We start from the raw sequence: 20,759 nt of genomic DNA on the forward strand, positions 1-20,759 counted from the left end.
AAGGAAGTCATGTGGTGTACACATCAGAGTTTTCTTGTTTGTTAATTTGAATACAGCCCAGTATATGAGCACTGCTTCAAAAGAGATGCTTTTGTGGTGGATTTAAAAAAAAAAAAAATCACTAGCAATTTAGGTTACACATGGAAGAAAAGCCATGAAAGCCCCCACATAATGAGCCTGTTCGTTGTGATTTGAATTCAGATTAAACTACAAGTGTTCAATGTACTTAACAGTATTATATTTCATTCATATTATAACTCAAAATGCACAAAATGTATATCATTTAAAGAATTATCTAATCGTTGCCACATGTTCTATTCAAATACTATAATAAAGCTAGAATTATGTATAAAAGAAATTAAGCAAACAAAACATAAAAGAAACAGTTTTCCACAGACGATTGAGTATTTCTCATTTAATTAATTCAGTTCTCACTTCGCGAGAAGGCAAAAATACATAAAAAATCAAAATATCGTTATTAAAAATTACGAAGTAAATCTCAAACGCTTATTAACTATGCCACCACTACCCAAAAATCTTTGTAAATAGGAATTTTTTTAGCTGCTTACAGATTACTAGAAGTGACATCAATACTATCACAATGTTTATCTTATGAAAGAAAGTATTCTGGCTTGTAATTTTCTATACAAATATAACTAGCACTAAGCATGATTAAAAATACATTAGTTAAACCCACATCTAACTGCCATCTTATATATAAAATGGCTTTTATATTGTTATGAATTTTGTAAGCATAATTTGAGTGAAATTATATGTAAATTGCAGTATATTCTGTGTAATGTAACATGAAAGGCTTCAGAATGCAAAGCATCATTGGAAAAATAGGGTTAGGGATAAGGTCATTTACTAGGCACAAAACTCGCAATGATTTTGGTGACTAATTTTGTCATCAAATTAAGTGAGAAACCTCCAAATGTCGCCAAGCCTGATGACATTTTAGTCTGATCCATGTGTAACTATCTATGCCTTCCAGCAATTACAAGAAATTGAAGGTACTGGAAATTTCTTGACGGACAGAGGAGAACAATATAAGACCAGAGAGAGTATCAGTTTTCAGTTTAGTTCAGAGTATTGAGAGATTACCGAGTGAGCTTTCGCTTTGCAGTGTCTTGTGCTCAGCATTCTCAGTAGTTTGAAGTGTAATTACTGGTTATGTTGTAGCATACTAAGTAAAGCTGTATGAGTAATTTTGTATGAAATGTTCCAAAACTGTAATTTGGGGGGGGTCGAGAATTTAGGGGGGGTTGAGGGGAATAAATTTTACCAAAGTTATCATCAGTTTTGAGTACATTCAATTCATTTCAAACCCGTATGCAAGTAACTTTTTTGGGGGGGAAGAGGATAACTGCTATCCTGCCACAAAAAAAAAAAAAAAAAAAAAAAAAAAAAAACTTACATACACTCGGATTCATAATGAATTGAATACACACAAAACTGATGACTGCTTGATAAAATTAATCCGCCCCCCGAGAAAAAACACTTTACAGTTTTGGAAAGAGGACATTATAACAAGTGATCCTTCTGGTGAATAGTTTACTTCCATTAGCTGGAGATATTTATGATGCATGATCTCATCAAAATAATAAACAAAATCTAACTAATACTATGTCTGCAACTTATTCCTGCAGCAATTCTACTTTTAGTACAAATAATGGTTACTGCGATAGCAAAAAAAGCATACATTATCCAGATGATATGCCTCAAATTTTATTGAATGGCATCATGAATAGATATGAAACTTGCATTGAAGAAAACAAACAATACCTGATGATACAATTCACATCTAATGAATAAAGTGAATGATATAAAGATGTGAAGATTTTGGGACCTGTCTCTGCATTCTAACATATCACATTTCAATATTGATAAAATATATTTCAGAAATTTTTACAACATGCTACAAATATCAAAATATATGTTTCGACATAAACATACTATGCGACAAAAGGGAAAAGTTCAACTCTGCTTATTTTAAGAAAAGTATTTACCTAGGATGAAAAAGAACACAGGAAACATTATTATAATGGCCACGGCAAGTATCAACTTCCCATGCTTTAGAATCATTCATTCTCCATAGTTTAACCAATCGATCATCAGCACCAGATACAATGAGTGGCATTGTGCTGTGGAATGCTGCCCAATTAACTCCTCGATCATGACCTAAAAAAGGTACAATGCAATAAATCAAAATATTCTGAAGTAAAAGAGTTTTTTAATAAAATTATTATGGGAGATGAAACAAAAATAATATTAAATTTAAATAATATAGAACTTATTTTAAAAAAGTGACTAAAAGACATAAAATTTTAAGACAAAAATTATTAAAGATTCTAATTTGCCATTTTTCTTCTGATTTTCCTATGAATAATTCTAAAACTTCATTGTCACAATACACTGAATGAAAACATTTGAATATCATGTATGACAATTACTGGATTAGCTTGAAATTTACAGTTAATTAGTTCAAATTGAGATTAAAAGAATTATATACAAATGCAATTTGTATTTAGTTTAAATTAGCTTGCTTAAAACTGAAGAATAAATATAAAAAGTACACATAAAATGAAAAGATGTTTAGTTTATTAATAACAACAAACCCTCCTAAAACAATAAAACTTGAGTACATGAATGATCTTAAATGGTGAATATGATCTTACTATTAGTGATGCTGAATCAGTTTCACTTACATTGTCCTCGATATGACCCTGACGATGAACTGGGGGTTGAATTCGCATTTAGCTTATAGAGCTTTTATGAATATTAAATTTAGCGCTGAGGCATTGTTTTTAATCAAAGAATTAATAGTCTGAAGTACTCTGCCGAAGATGTGAAGTTAAATAAAAATAAAAATATTTCCTTTGATCCCATCAATGTGAAAAAAGGAATCCAATTTTTTTTTTTTTTTTTTTTTTTTTTTTTACACAAAATCTGGTGATTTACAGCACTATCAGCCAGCAGGAATAAAATACATAATCACCAGGTCCGTACAAAAAGGTGTTAACTCAGTACCGTGTCAGAGCATGTATGCTATGAAATGTCATAAATAGCAAAAAAAGCTGTTCGGGTAACTTCTGGCACTTGTTCCATGATATCTACAGAGTTTTAATTTACTAATGGGGCAGATTTTTGCTCTTTAAACTCACAGGCAAGGCTGAGAAGTTTCCTCATTGCTTTAAACTTTTTGATCAATTTGGCCTGTGTTTTAAAAAGTCACTATATTTTTCCCTACTTGCTTTAAACAGTTTGAAATTTCCTATATTTTGTAGATTTTCAGATTTTGGAAGATACAGGAAGTCCACATCTGTTTGGATTTTCTGCTCACAAGTAGATTTCCTATACTCATCCCTGCACTTTTCCTAAGGATTCTTATTTGCTTTTCACATTCTGCACATTCACAATACGAGCTGGTATGTTTCTAGAACAGAAATGCATTTGATTTTTTTCAGACTTGTCTAATGTACACTGATGAGTCAATTGTCTTTGTGCATCTCAGGAGATAACTATATCTCTTGAGATCTCTATATCTTACACATTTGAAGCAATGAGTTGGTTTCTTCCTCGGTCTGTAAACAACCTCCTCAACAACTATAAAGGTATCTCTCCTCTTAAGCTGATGGCCTCTGAACGATTTGCTATATCTTTCAATATTCTATTGCAATTTTTTAGCCTTTTGTTTGGAAAATACTCTTAACCTTAAGCATAACTTCGTTAAGTTCTATTATACTTTTGCTGCAAAATAGACAAACTTTTACATATCTTATGTGTTTGTCATCTGTCTGTCAAAAATTATAAGAATTACACCCAATAATTATTTTCACAAGTTCCATTATAAATAAAAAAATTGTGTACCATTTGATTTCTATGAAATTATTACCCACAAAAATCTATCAGCAATGAATGTAGCTACCTTGACTTTTTACTTTTTTTCACTGCATGTACATCTTCAGAAAATTTTACTTTTGAAGTATTTCAAAAACATGCCTGTCAAAAATTTTTCTGATTATTATTTTTGCAGGTGTCTTGTTGAACACAAACAAAAACAGGTCAAGATCACAGTTCTTCAGTCCTCCTTCATGCACTTAAAGATTTGGCCTACATTTGGCTTATTTTGGTTTTTAACTATGGCAAAGCACAAACAGACTCTTTGCCTAAGAGGTGGAAGAGAACTTTCTAAGAGAAACAGGTTCGTATCCACATTACACATACAAAAAGCACAAAAATGCCTATGTAGCCAGTCTACTCTGTAGTATATGAACTTGGATCAAACTACTAACATTCAGGTAGTTTATCACTTGGCCACTGGTTACCTGCCATATTTCGTTTTGCAAAAAATGTAAGATTTAAATGCATTAATTCTTTTTTAATCTAACAGAGTATGTACTTCTTTCATTTAGCACAGAATAAACATAAAAAAATCAGCATAAAAATTGTATGTAAGTGAAAAACAGTTAATACATACAATTTATGATTTTCAGAATGTGCCTGTTGTTCGATAATCCTTCCCTTACATAATTAAGATAAACAATTAGTCAAATGAATAGCTCAAAAATTAATTTAGTGAAATCCTATTTTCCTCCGAGACATTAATGGTTTTCCTAATGAAATGACAGCTGGCATGAAACTGTTGGCAGTTAAATGATTTATAAGAAAATTATTGGGTTGTTCAGAAAGTAATTTTGTTTTTTTCCCCAACAAAGAGCTTAATTATATTTTTTCACAGCCAACTTCGCACTTAGAACACATAATCATTACATATTTTGGCAGCAGATATAGCAAGGCTTGTTTGTGAAAAAGTTTGATTGATTCTACACAGTAGTTTTTAATTGATGCCTTTTCAAATATGAAAGCGAAAAGCAGCATTTTCAGCCCATTTAAATTTTTTACCATTGAAAAGGTAAAAATGATGTACAAGGGAGAAAAATATGGCAAAACACAAATGTATGTACAACTCCAAGTGTATGGAGAAGATGTATTGACAGAAAAGCCAGTGCCAAAACTGGTTTAAAAATTTCAATCTGCCAGTGTTGACCTAGATGCAACACATTCTGGAAGGCCAGTTAAAGATGATGAAGACACAATAAAGCCATTTACTAATGCAAACTGGCAAATAACAACTCGCGAGATCACCGAGGGATTAAATTTATCGAATTTGATAGTTCAAGATCCTTTGAAATACCTAGGTTTAATCATGAAGCTCAATATATGGGTTTCTCATGTTCTTAAGCTCTTCATTAGCTTCAACTGGTCTTCCAGAACGTGATGCATCTTCAAGATCAAAATTTTGCAAACCAGTTTTGGTACTGGTGTACTGTCAGTATATCTTCTCCATACATATTGAATATTTTTTTTTTTTTTGCTTGGGCAGCGTTTTTACCTTTTCGATGGTAAAAATAAAATATGCCAAAAATGCTGCTTTTCACCTTCTATTTCTGAAAGGGCACCAATCAAAAACTACTGCATAGAACTTTTTCACAAACAAGCCTTGCTATATCAGCTGCCAAAATATATAATAATTACGTGACTTAACTGTGATGTTGGCTGTGTAAAAATACAATTAAGCCTTCTGTTGGGAAAAAAAGAAATTATTTTTCGAACAACCCACTAAAATGGTCAGGAATACATTTTATGTCTTGATGCACATATAAATTTACTACACTGAATAAATATGCATTATTTATACAGTCAAAAGTCGTTAATTCGGAAACCCATAATCCGGAATGATCTATAATCCGGACCTCAAAGCTACAAACTTTCTGCGCATGCGTCGCGTTCACGTTTACGAGAGCAAACGTAACGACGAGAGCAAACTCGTAAACGCCTAACGCATAAGACCCTTACAGCTGCGAATATGTTTGTGCGCATGCACGTTTAATGTGTAACGGAGTTATACGCTAAGCTAAAGTTATCTAATTCAGTTAATGTTGCAGATTGCGTTGTTCCTTAATCTTCGAATTGGATCCGGCTTATTATTTTTTGCAGACTGTTAGAGCAATTTCATAAAAGTAAGTTTGAACTTTCGATTATGTCAAATAGAATTTCCGATATATATTTACTACAAAGCGAAAGTATGTTTTGAAATCCGAAATCTGTTTATCAATTTCACGCTGCTCTGCGGCAGAGGGGGGGGGGGCAGAAACGTCATTATTAGATTATGATAGATTAGAAAGATTATGTCAAATAGAATTTCCGATATATATTTACTAATATGTAATTTGTATCTACAAAGCGAAAGTATTTTGAAATCCGAAATCTGTTTATCAATTTCACGCTGCGGATTGGAAGTTGATCTCTCAGCACTATCCTTATCTTCAGAGCAGAGGTTTTTATTTTATTTGGTTTATAATTCCGTACTAAGTGTAGTATTTCATCTCGATATACTCCGTCTTTGATATGATTTAAATCAAGTTCCTCATCATTATAATTCGCTTCCGATAGTGAAGAAAGTGTCCCAGAGGTTATTGAAAACGAAAACATTTCGATTGACAAATTGGTCGGTATTCTCAACACAGCAATTATAGGACTTGAACAGTGGAACTTTGTAACTAAACAAGAAATTATGTCTGTTTAATAGAATTAAAGAGAAAGTATTATCACATGAAACGAAGCAACTTACATTGAAGGAAATGTTTAATAAAGTAAACAAATAAATATTAAGCTTTTTCTTTTTGTAAATTTTGATACCCTTTAGATCATAATTGTTCTTTATTTCATAAATTACGGTTTCATATTTTTAATTTTGTAATTTCTGCATGCCATCTTACCAGATTTAAACTGATGATCTATAATCCGGAAAAATCGATAATCCGGAATCGAAGTCCCGACGAGTCCGGATTAACGACTTTTGACTGTATCTTCATCAATCTATAGATTATAATAAATATATATAACTTTGTATACGTCTTTAATTACACTGATATTATACTTAATGAATATAGCCAAGAAAAAATTATGTGAGTTTACAAGATGCCAATGCTATATTTTAAAAATCGGTACTATTCGGTTTTGAGGGCCGTAAAAAATCGCCAAACTATTGTTGATGGCAGTGCTGCCAAAAATAAATGCGGCAACCCTAATGCAAGAAAGGAAGTATAATAGTAAATAACTATTTAAGATTGATGTTTTAATTTAGATGAAAGGTTAATTTCATATAATACTTTTTTATTATTATAATTTATATAAAAAAAGGCTAAACATGACTGAATGGAAGCATAAGAGTATATAACTATTTCAGATTATAATTTATATAAAAATTGCTAAACATAACTGAATGGATGCCTCCATCGCTATTTCGCTACCGAGTTATCGCTAAAGCATAATTTCATCTCGTTGCTTGTTCAAACATAATTTTCTATAATGAATGATGCCTTTTCTTTGAAAAAAATTATCGGTAAAGTGCAGAATCGTCCACTTATTTGTTTGCCGCTTTTTACAAGGGTAAAAACAATTGGATTTTGGTCAATTTTCTTTTACTTTTTAAGTGAAAATAGGTCGGTGTGTACATAGATAAAGTCAAGGATGTGCTCAGTGTCATTTTTGTGCAATTCTGAGATTTTTTTTTCAAGTGAAAATAGGTCGATGTGTACATGGATACTGAGTATGTGCAATTCTTAAAAATGCGTCAAGCAGTGGGTGATTCTGCACTTTACCCAAATATTCTATTGCAAACTTTTCATCATGGGCAATTCCCAAATTGTTAAATCCTTAGGATATCAAAAAAAGATTTAAAACTTAAACTAGTATTTCAATGGCGTCTTAAGAAATATAGAACTATATAAACTTACGCAATCTGAAATCAGCGCGTACGCTAGATTTGGCGCTTTTGCGCGTATATTTTCGCTGCAATTTTTTACGGTCCCCGAAACGGAATAGTACCTAAAAATCATCTTAAAAAAATTGTATGAAATTTCAGTAATATAAATTATAACAGCAATCAGTTAATAGAATTTTTTGCAATTTTGCACATAAAAACAAACATTTTAGAAAGAAAGTACATAATATAACAATACTATTTTAATGTTTGTTGTCTAAGTTAGACAATTATTTACACTTTCAATGATATATATTATAGATTTGGACGGCAATTTTAAATTTGATTTATACTTTAATGGTTATTCCACTTATATTTTTTATGGTTTTTCACTTTAGCTGAATTTTTGCAGCAAAATCTTTTTTCTTGTCTTACCTTCAGAAACATACAGCAGCTTTTAAAGATGAAACTCAATTTTTCTAACTTTTATTTGCAATACTCAATTATTATTAAAGTATGCCAAATTTTTATAATTTAATTACTTATACACTTCTCTCCTCATGTTTTCTTCCATAGCCTTTTTTTAGCAGCAGTTTTAAAATTTTTGATCTACTTGAACAATATTCATTTTCCTTTCTAGAGAGGAAAAAAAAAAAACTTATAAGAATAACTAGATATGTAAGAATAACTAGATCATGGAAGTTTCTCACGTCGGCATTTTTTGCATATATGTTTTCAGTGACTATTTCAAAATTTCAGTCAAGATCATTTGTATGAATGCATGTTACGATAAAAACAACCTAAGCAGAGCAATTTTAACATGGCTACACAAGAGATACTGGACTTCAGTTTGTGATCTAAAGAAAACTTCAATCAAGCTGGAAAGGCTACTCATATTCTGATAATATTTTACAACTCTGACATATACAATGAATGAAAAAAGGAGCATCATTTTTGATAAAAAGAACTACAAAGAAATTACAATGCACATTAGAAATGGCAGAGCTTGCTCAGGATGAAAAATTGCCACTTCACATAATTTTGAAACAAGAGATACTGTCTTCTGGATGGTATCACAATTACAATCACAATAAAAAAAATTTTTTTGGGGGGGGGGTGTATATTGATAAAAAAAAAAGTATACAGAAAGTCTACTGCTGCTGGGCAGGAATTGGTCCCACAATAAAGTAAAACACCAGTAATGCATAAGAAATTTAAACACTTGCCTCTGCTAACTGTGGTTTGTTCCCCCATGTTAAGTGAGAAAAATTCTGAAACTATGCTATCCTTTTGTATATATGCCTTATATATCTGCATTAAATGGTGCCCATATTTAATGTGCCATATAGCAAACTTATCTTTTCACTGACAGGTAATGTACAAGACATTTAAAAGGAAAAAAAAAAAAAAAAAGATGATACATCTCGTACATATAAATAACAGAAACTCAATTAATTATTCTTGTAAAATTAATGTAAATTTCGGATTCATGTTCATGTAATTTTGGTACTTTTCTATTTTGCCAGCGCAAATCTCGCCAAGCAGACTTTATTGGCGACAACATACAGTATACAAATAAAAACCATTAACAAATGTCAGTTCTAAGAATTTTTATTTTGAAGGCATAAACATTTTAATATCCTTTAAAATTTTGTAAAAAGCCAATAAATTTGTAAAAAGACATTAATTTAAGAATTTACTATGCTTCCATGGTTCAACATCCTGATTCACTGGTTCATATCACGTGACCAAGTGATCTCATCTCATGTAAACTACACTACGAAAATCTAATGTTCTCGGTAATTATATACATTAATTTCAACTTAAATATTAATTTGGAATACAAGTTTGAATGAAAGAATTATTTCAATTTGTATGAATACTTTGCTCAGAAATTCTGTAAAACCGCAGTGCTCAGTTAGAATTGATGAATTTAATCTTTGACTTTTCCTTTTCTATATTTTCGCCTTCGGGTGAGCAATGTGATACCGCGAATGGCCTTAGGGCATAAAATTGAACTATCTGGTAAAAATTCTACGTAATTTCATGCTAATATTGAAAGAAACAATCAATCTGATAAGAAATGGCTGCAACTTGTTTTGAAAATGAGCCATTAAAGGTTACCATCGAGGATATTCTGTTTGGTATCAGTTGTACCATTATTGGCAACTTTACCACCTGCGCTGGCAAAACAGAAAAGTACCGGAATTTCTAATCAAAATACATGCTTAGAATTAATATTTTCCCATATAAATACTATATGATTTACCTTCTAATACATGCTTCACTACAGCATCAGATGTACCAAATAAATCAGTATGTGAGGGATTTTTTAAATGCTCTTCTAAGCCACCAGGACCTGGTGCTACATTTTTCTTTCTCAATCCAGATATATCCCATACACGAACAGTCTGATCAAGGGAAGCAGAAACCACCAGATCTTCTGTTGGATGAAAATGTGCACACATGACATAATGATTATGTCCTGTTAGCACACAAATGCAAGTTCGTGACTGCCAGTTCCATACTCTGATTGTCTGATCATCTGAAGCACTGAGAATCCAAGGATATTCATGGTGGAAACTTGTGGTACGAATATAATCCAAATGTCCCATCAGGGTAAAGATACATCGTCTCTGCTTGTAATTCCACACCTGCATATCAAAAAATAATAACATTCATATAGCATTTTTTAAAACTGTACACTTTCATATATCCAAATTAGTCTACACCAGAAATTCAAAAAACCGGATAATTATGCAATCTTTTGTATATGCCAAAACATGCACACTACAATGCACTCTTTGTTTATCACATATTTTAACAGCTTTTATGTTTCTGAAACAAAATATGAAATACTTTTCTTAACCAAATTAAACAACAAAATTTCCTACTTATTACTTTTCTTTTTTAATTTTCCTAAACATATAGCAAGTTCTACATTGACTACCAATAAGTATTTGGACACCTGTGCAAATGACGATATCTGTGGTCCTAAGGTACGTCACGGAATCCACCGGTATATATCGTGTAGGAAACAGCATCGGCTTGTGGAAAGTCGCACGCAAGATGCCTCGCAGTTCGGAGCTCTCTGATTTCGAGAAAGGTATAATTATCGGGTATCACAAATGTGGCCGATCCTTAAGGGACATATCTAGCGATCTGAAGTACCCAAAATCGACAGTGGCCTATGTGATTAAGAAGTGGAAGGTGAGCGGTGATTGTTGGAATGTGCCCCGAGTCGGCAGACCAGCGAAACTGGGAGATAGAGACCGACGAGTGCTGTCCAGAGAAATTAGGAAGAACTGCAACCAACCGATGGACCTCATCCGCGAGGAGTTTCAACAGGCATCCGGGAGTATTATTTCATTGAATACCATCCCTAAAGAAGCACATCTGCTTGGTTTTCATGGTCATGCTGCTGCCCATAAGCCTTTGATCACAAAGTCCAACCGCGCTGCTCGGTTAATGTGGTGCAAAGCCCATCGAAATTGGACCGTAGATCAGTGGAAACGGGTTCTTTGGAGTGATGAATCAAGGTTCACCCTTTACCGTTCGGATGGCAGGGTCTGGATCTGGCGTCTACCTGGAGAATGTCTCCCGCCAGAATGTATTGTGCCAACAGTCAAGTTCGGCAGAGGTGGAATTATGGTCTAGGTGTGTTTCTCCTGGTATGGGCTGGGACCCTTGGTCCCCATTCATGGTAAGCTCAACTCCGATGCCTACTGCACTATTTTGGATGACAATGTGCTTCCTACGTTGTGGCAGTTTTACGGGACTTTCAGTTTTACTGTTACTTTCAGGACGACAATGCCAGTTGTCATGTTTCGACGTTAACCAAGGCTTGGTATGGTGCCAATGGAGTTCATTGAATGGACTGGCCTGCCCAGAGTCCAGACCTGAACCCTATCGAGAGCCTCTGGGACGAGTTGCATCGCCGAATTCAGGGGTGCACTACCCGTGCAAAATCGGTGAAGGAACTTCTATGTCTTCTCCAAGCCGAGTGGAAGAAAATACCACTAGCTGTCATACAAAAACTTGTGGAAAGTATGCCCCGGAGGGTCCACGCTGTAATTACCTCTCGTGGAGGCTCTACCAATTATTGATTTTGAATAAAGTTAGTTTTTCTTTTCTATCACAGGTGTCCAAATACTTATTGGTAGTCAGTGTATTTCTATTAATATTAAACTAAGAAAGTAATTTTTAACTATATAGGCTTTCAAATAAATACATCATTTTACTTTAATTTTTTACATTTTACTCAATAAAGAAGTTGTTTTTCGAGTTAAAAAATGCATAACCTATTTTTATTTAATTAAAATTAAATCTTCTTTACCAGTGTAAAAAATTCTTTAAATAAACTGATTCCTTCTAAACTACAGTCACAGTGGAATGATCCTTATGCAGTATTAAACAGGCTGAACAAGGTGGTAGTTTAGATTTGTATGTTATTAAATTCTAAACCTAAATGTCACTTATTACAACAAGCTACCTTCTTACTATAGCCATAGTATGTTGTCCCTACAGTGTGCATAATGTAATACACAAAACTCATGGTCCTATATGTATAAAAATCTTCAAATCCATGCATTTATTTATTGATTTAGTATTTGATTTGTTATATGTTATTTATTGAAGTTATTACTTTAGTATTGCATTCATTTTCCTTAGTTGTAAGTATGGCTTCCTGTCCAGGGGATTGTACTGCCTGGGACATGCAGTCCTTTGGAAGGAGTCAATGTTATGAATTATATATATATGTAAATAATTTTAGTGAAATTATATGTAAATTTGTAGTATGGCTTGTAAAATGTAGCATGAAAGGCCTCAAGAATGTGAATCTTTGGCAGAAAAATAAAGTGACAAGGACAAGTCCATTTAACATTGAGGTAAATGGTTATCTAGCCAATTTGGTGAGATCGCATCAAGCCTACGATGGTTTTGGCAACAAATTTCTGTTACCAAATTTGGCAAGAAACAGCTAAAAATTGTCAAACTTGGCAATATTTTGGTCTGATCCCTACATAACTGTAACTGTTCTAATGCCTCTAAGAAACTGTATCTGACCTTATATGCGCTCCAGCAATTTCAAGAAAACGAAGGCACTGAAAATTTCTCGGCATCCACGGGAAATTATATAAGCCCATAGAGAGGACCAGCTCAGAATATGGAGAGATAACTGCACTAGCTTCAGATTTGAGGCTTTCTTGTGTTTTAAATTTCTTGTCACATTTGAGGCTTTCTTGTGTTTTAAGTTTCTTGTCACATTTGAGGCTTTCTTGTGTTTCTTGAGGCTTCACATTTGAGGTTTCCTTAGTTGTTTGACATGGAGCTGTACTTTTGTGAAAAATACGAGATTTTTACAGTGTTTCCTTTGGAAAAATAAACTTCATCAAGCTATCATTGGTTCCATGTGCATTCAAATTCATTAGGAATCTTTACACACTTAACAATATAAACAAATGCACATATTCTTGATACCTCAGAATTTTTTGGGAGAGCCAACACAGCGGAATGGATGTTCTATCTTTTTATTTCATTTACTGCACTTACACTTTTTCTAGCATTACGGAGGATTTTTTATATTGTTTAGCAAAATATTTTTACACCTAAATGGAAAAACGAAAATAATATTTAACAGAAGAAGACTATATACGAAAGATTAACAAGTCTTTCTCACAACATTTTTGCAGAATTGGATCAATTTAATTTTGCATTTTTATTTGAAATAAAAATTTTATTGTTTATGATATTTCATGAAATTTTATTTTGTGGATGATGTAATCAATGACGTCACCTTATTTTAAAAGTAATTAGTTTTAATATTTATAAATTTAATCTTATGTTTTAAACATTATTTATGGCTGTTAAATATTAAAATACAATTTTTTTAAATGATTTATTATGAATGATTATTTAAATAATTTTAATTCTATACGTGATGTAATCAGCTCCGATTGGTTACTGAATATTTGTGCATTACTGCGCCATTTTAAAATTTTATTATTCATCTCTTCGAATTCTTCAGATTTCAAAGCAAATGGATATGTCCGTTTTGAAGATTAATGTTGTTATTTGTAATTACCAAGAATTATTGGTATCGGAATAAAAAAATTGCCCTTTGAGACCTTATTTTGGCCAACCTGTCTTTCCTAATCAAAGATTTATTTATAAATTGTAACAAAGAATCAGAGGAAATTTATTTTAAATTATTGGAGGAAACCTTGCTAATTGCTTCTTCAATGAAGTGCGAGAGATGTGGATACGAGATGAAGATTTTTTTTTCAGTACTTATCAAAATACGACAGGTAAAATACTTTAAAAAAAATGTAAGTACATATTTTTATTTTATAATTGTATACTTCAATTTTTATTAAAAAATTAATACATTGTTTTCTAAAATTCCATCGATATTTATCGCCACGTATGTTTTAATGTTAAATAATTATATCCTATAAAACTTATTTTAAAGTATTTGAATTTAACTAACATTTTAATTCTTTTAAACATTGACATGATGTTTTTAATTCAATATTCAAGTAATATTTTAATCCAATTAAATTTTGACGCAATGTTTTTATAGCGGTGTTTTTATCTATTACATGAAAGTAATAATTTACCCTTATTTTAGCATTTCATACTCATACATTTAGTAAATGTATTTATTTACATTTGCCAGCCATCTTAACCCTCTCAGCGTTACGACCGGAAAATTCTGTACAGAAAGTTGCCTTCCACATTTATTATACATGAAAATTTCTGCTAGCTTTTAATGTATCGGATTTCAGTTTGGATGTATATTGGCAGAAAAGAAATCAAGGTACAAAATGAAAGAGTCATTTTTTAATTAAAATCAATAAAATATCACTTATTCGTGACATTTTGAGGAACTTTGAAATTTCAGGGCTAAACCCGTAACACTCAGAGGGTTAAAAAACAACCAACGTTTTCAACAAAAAATTAATCCATTATTTTTAATGATATTTATTTTCTTAAAGTTTCGAATACTTTACTATGCGTAAAATACGTAAAAACAGCATTTTTCAAGATGGCTGATGACTATAAAAACCGCGCCAACAATTGTACCAATGTAAAATGCTAAAAATCCATGCAACCATCTACCAAAGTAGTACCATATATATTTATTTGAAGTAAGCAAAAATTATACATACTGGAGATCGGGGTTAGAGTAGACTAAAGGGTATCCCTTGTATTATTGCAAAGTTGTTGTTTTATTTATGGTAAGCTGAGTAGTTAAATGTTATGGAAACCCTATTATGTCATAATCGGTTGTTGCACAATTGCAGTAAATCTTGAATTATGGGATGTTTTGTACGGGCTTGTGCTGTGTGTTGGTTAGGAAGTACACTGCTTGTTTTGTTGTTTAGATGGTAGAATGGAATAAGATTAATTTGAAGTTTCTGAACGATTTGGAACAAAAGGGGAAAAAAGCATTAATTGACTAGTGTGTAAATGAAGGTTTACTTAGTAGCCGTTTTCCGGACAGTCCGGAATTACGGAGGATATTTTTTACTCTTATTTTTGTGAATTTATGTAGCAACGTCGAGATATGGATTCGAGTTCAGATAACTTTAGGAAGTTTTGGGATGCTGTTAAGGAATTTTGTGTGCCACAGACTGAGGATGAAGAAATTTCTAAATAAGGTGAGTGGATATTTGCTTTGTGTAGTACTTAGATGCATAAGAGGTTTTTCCTTTTTTTTTTTTTTTTTTTGTTATTTTATTATTTCGTTTAAAATGTTATTTATTGAGATTATGTATTTTTTGTTTGCCTCTACTGTAGAATTGGGTGCTTTTTTGACTTTTTAAGTGAAAATATATCGATATGTACATGGACAAAGTAAAAGGAGTGTGCAATGCCAAGTTTGTGTAATTCTCTGATGTTTTTTAAGTGAAAATAGGTCGATGTGTACACGAATAAAGTCAAAGGTGTGTGCAATGCCTAGTTTGTGCAATTCTGCGATTTTTTTTTTAAGTGAAAATAAGTCAATGTGTACATGGATACTGAGTTTGTGGAATTCTTCAACTTGTTATTTTGTTTTTGTGTAGCGACAGTTTTTGAAAATCACAAATTCGATATCTATGTACCGCCAAAAATCACCAATTTTTTTTCAAGGGGTACTTGCAAACATATTTTTACCGAGATTGGTTATTTTATAAATCTGTTTAGGAAAATTTAATGATAAAGTTTTAAAATTAGTTCTATTAACTATTTTAATGCTCCTCTCATAATGCATCTAAAATTGAAACAAGTGGATGACAAAATTTATGCAAATTTTTTTCCGAAGTTCAGCTCAGCTGCACAACCTGCCTGCTCACACATGTCAAGATATCTCAACGCATGTCACATCATCACTACGAGTAGCACTGTGCAATATCAACATTGTGTTACATTTTTGCTGTTACCACATGTTCTTATATTAGCATCGTGTTTCACTTTTGTTAATTTTTTCAAATTCGCATGGGTTTTCTCAAGTCCTTGTTTTACTGTAAATATACAGTTACAAATTTTTAATTCACAAATAAAAAGATGGATGTCATATAATTTTTTCAAGAAAGAGGTCCTTTACCTGACAAATGAGTATGCAAAAATGGCCAACATATGAAATCATATATACAAGGAAACCATTTGGAGGTGCAATGTTAAAAAAAATTGAAAAAAAGAAGGGCCTCCGTGTTTGAAATTGGCTTTGGTTTGAAATTGTAATTGAAATTGGTTTGAATTGTAATTATTCAACATATGCAAAATGGATCAACAATCTATTCAGATTGCTTGAAGGGCTATAAAACAGAGCAACTTGAAGAAGCTGGTTATAGTCACTTAAGTGTGAACAAGTACAATTTCGTGGACGTAATAACGGATGTTCACACCCAACATAAGGCGTTTATCCAAGTGGCATAATAAAAAACAATGGGGCATCACCTCAAATCATATATTTTGCAATTTATGTGGAGAAAGTGCACAGGAAAAATTTTTTCTGATGAAATGCTGAAAGCAATTTCAGAAATATGGGTTTGTCATAATGATTATTAAAAAAATTCTTAGGAAGCAACAAGTGAGTATTATTGTTATTATTATACATTGTATCATTTATTTTTACATTTAAGCTTCACGAGCTTGGCGAAATCATAGCTGCAATCCTATTATCCACAAATAAGATCAGGGCTGCTATAAACTTCTCTTTACTAAAGAAATCAATTACAACTTTCCTATCATACACTCCATGCTGTGACAATTCAATTTTACATACGCTTTCAGTTGATAAGATGAAATGAAAAAATAACTTTCAAGTAATTGAAACCGGTAATAAACAGAGGCATGTTCAGATCTTCAAAATGTGCTTTAACCTTTCAACTGTCATGCCCGAGTTAATCTCGGGCACAGCACTGGTGTTCGAAAATGTCACGCCGGAGTATTACTCGGGGTAACTTTTTTTTGAGTGCATCGTATTGTTATACCCGAATATATATCGGGAGACGTTTATTTCGGCTTCATTTCTTTTTCAGACACGACAATATGTCGGGAAATGTTAATGTACGCTCAATTCAATAGATGACAGCACTTTACTGAAGATTTCAAAGGTTAGAGGTTATAAGTTCTTTGGTTCAAAGTGCACGGGATCTTTTTGTTGTAAAATGGCGTCCAGTTCTTTGAAACGTCATATAGATGATTTAGATTCTTCAACCGAAGATGAAAGATGTGTGTCTGATGTGCAGTATTCATGATATTTCCACGGTCAACCTCAAAAAAAAAAAAAAAAAAAAAAAAAAAAAAAAAAAAAAAAAAATTCAAAAAAAAAAAATGAAGATATACTCAAGCCGAAGATTGTTTCTGACTACAGTCTAAATATGGGTGGTGTAGATCGCTGTGATCAGGAAATATCCTTTCATCCAACAATCCGAAAACGTCAGAAAAATATTATAAAAAGATATTTTTACATTTACTAGACAAGGTACTTTGGAACTCATATTTACTCTATAAAAATGTAGTTGGGAAACGTATTACATTTTTAGAATTTCGAATCCAAGTTGTAGAAGAGCTTTTACATAAATATAATGATGCAGCTTCTGGACAAAAGAATGTTGGCAGACCACCTACAATAGATAACCCTGCCCGTCTTACTGAACGACATTTTATTTCCTATATTCCTCCTACTCCTGTGAAACGTGAGCCTACAAGACAAAGTCTGTTGTTCGAAAAAGGATAAAAATGGGAAAAAGGTAAGGAAGGAAACACGGTTCTGGTGTAGTGATTGTGGAGTTGTTTTGTGCTTGGAAAAGTGTTTCCATTTGTACCATATAAGACTGAATTACTGAACGACTAATACATATTCACTTTTATTTATTTTATTATTTATTTATTTTTTAGAAAATAATTAATTTTCTTTCATTTTTAGAACATAATGCTCCACTAGAAGCGAACTTTACAACTGCCATGTTGAGTGGCAGTCGCCTCAAGCAAATACGCAGTGGCTACAAAACTTAAAAAATTTTACCCATGTACTTCAAAATATCAATTTTTAACTACTTAAGTATATTTTATTTTGTACTAAACATTTGATTTTTCCAATAAAAAAAATTGACAATTTGTGTACCCAAATCATCAAAATAACTCGACGGTTAAAGGGTTAAAAAATCCTATGTATATTAGGTAATTCCAAATGCTAATTTTCATTTTAATATCTAAATAACTTTTATAATGCTTTTTTTTCACAAGTTAATGCATTTAACTTGGCCTCAGTAGAAAAAAAAATTTCACCCAATTTGGTTGTTAAATGCAAACACAGTTACTTTGCATTTCTTCTCGCTAGAATATAAAATTTAAAACTATATTCATTTTGCTATGCTTAACATACTCTATAACAATAATGTGTGTACTGAGTTTTCAAAGATTCTCATAAGAATCTTATATTCAAGTGTCATATTTAATGAATTTAAGGTAAAATTCGTAGGTAAACATTTCTGTTAAGATAGCTCAAATTCGTAGGTAAAAGTATAGTTAAGGGTACCTCTTGACGATTTTTGGCAGTACATGGATACGGATTTTGTGCAATTCTTTGACTAGTTATTTTGGCTTGCGAAGCGGCGATTTTTGCTACACAAAGCCAAAATAACAAGACAAACAATTGCACAAATTCGGTATCCATGTACATATCGACTTATTTTCACTTAAAAAAAATCCCTGAAATGCACAAAAATGGCATTGCGCACCCCTTTGACTTTATTCATGTACACATCGACTTATTTTCACTAAAAAACAATCCCCGAATTGCACAAAAATGGCATTGCTACCTCTTTTAACTTTATCCATGTACACGTCGACCTATTTTCACTTAAAAAAAATCCTAGAATTGCACAAACTTGCATTGCGCACTCCCTTTACTTTGTCCATGTACACATCGATATATTTTCGCTTAAAAAGTCTAAGGAGCACCAAATTCTACAATATAGGCAAACAAAAAATACATAATCTCAATAAAATAAATTTTAAATCAAACAATAAAATAACATAAAAAAGGAAAAACATGTTATACACTTACGCACTACAAAATGCAAATATTCACTTACTATGATTTTTGAGTTCGCTTCGTACACCCAGAGCCACGTAAAAATCAAAATATCAATCAAATGACTTTTTTCAAACCAGGTACTCTTTCTGATCGAACACTTCACATAGTGACCATCTGAACCTTTCTCCCTACAAACCCATCTAAACGGTTTTTATGTTCAACTAGAGACATATCCTTCCTACATACAGGACATTTATAATAGCTGCTAAGTAAACCTTCATTTACACACCAGTCAATTAAAGCTCTTTTACCCTTTCGCTCCAAACTGTAGAGAAACTTCAAATTAATCTTACTACATTCGGTCATTCTACCGTCTAAAGAATCAAACCAACACACACCACAAAACATCCCGATTCAAAATTTCCCAGAATCATGCACCAGATTACGTCACAATAGGGTTTCCATAACATCCAACTACTCAGGCTACCATAAATGAAACAACAACTTAATGATAAATCAAACAACTTCGCCATAATACAAGTGGTACCTTAAAGTCTACTCTACACAATTCGGAGTTCATTGCATTTTATCACATGAAGCTTACTCCCATTAGCTTACAATACTAATAAATGATAATAAAGACGAGTGCTTTTATTATGAAAAACTATTCTAAAATAATACGCCTGTCATATAGCATTTTTAGAAAAAGTGAAAACAAAAAGCTAGTAAAATAATTCCCCTATATCTATAGAACCTAACATGGTTTCTCTGCTAAAAATGCTGTTAAGATAGCTTTGTTACTCTTATTTTAAATATTCCAGAGCTTTGGAAATATCCTAAAAATTAACAAAATTATGGAAAAAAATAATATCGTACATAATTAAAGTATTTATCACACATTTAATAAAAAATGCAATTTAGTTACATGACTTCACTTTTCTGATATGAAATAGAGTTAAATTCTGGATTTCAACAGCTATATAATTAGATATAAAATTTACTTTTATTTTATAGTCATCTCCACCAGAAACGAAAAGAGGCTGCTGATTATGAAAACAAATTCCTCTGACCGGTCCATCGTGCTCATCGAATTTGTCCAAAAGTGTGCACATGCGATAATCCCACAGTTGTATAATTCCATTGTGCAAACTAGTGAGTATCCAGGGCCTTTTCGGATGAAAACTTAAGCCCTTAACACGAGCTGATTTGGTTTCGAATTTAGTCAACATTATTCAATGAGAATTGCCGACACGTAACTAATAACAACACCTCACTTCAGCTCCTTCCCAAAACTAAACACGTCGAATTTTGTTTTCACTTCAATTCTGATAAATGTGAAACAGATATTTTTTAGAAACAGAAAGAAAACAGATATTTTTTAGTTTGTCCTTTTGTTTTCTTTGTAGGAAAACATTTAAAATATCATTCAAAATCAAGATAATCCAAAATATTGTAAAATAT

General features: G+C 32.1%; 1 protein-coding gene across 1 annotated transcript in view; it reads right to left on the bottom strand.

The window, feature by feature from the left end:
* alphaCOP (coatomer subunit alpha) overlaps positions 1-20,590 on the bottom strand; it is a 62,342-nt gene extending 41,752 nt beyond the window's left edge. The window contains exons 1-3 of the mRNA XM_035355470.2: positions 20,300-20,590; positions 10,038-10,422; positions 2,010-2,181 (exon numbers count right to left, since the gene is read on the bottom strand). Coding sequence (XP_035211361.1) covers positions 2,010-2,181; positions 10,038-10,422; positions 20,300-20,527 — 785 coding nt within the window. The 5' untranslated portion in view covers positions 20,528-20,590. The remainder of the gene's footprint in view (positions 1-2,009; positions 2,182-10,037; positions 10,423-20,299) is intronic.
* Positions 20,591-20,759: the final 169 nt, after the last annotated feature.

The sequence above is a fragment of the Stegodyphus dumicola genome, chromosome 12 (genome assembly GCF_044657685.1).
Source record: "Stegodyphus dumicola isolate Sdum_Otavi_A_Nest chromosome 12, ASM4465768v1".
Classification (NCBI taxonomy): domain Eukaryota; kingdom Metazoa; phylum Arthropoda; class Arachnida; order Araneae; family Eresidae; genus Stegodyphus; species Stegodyphus dumicola.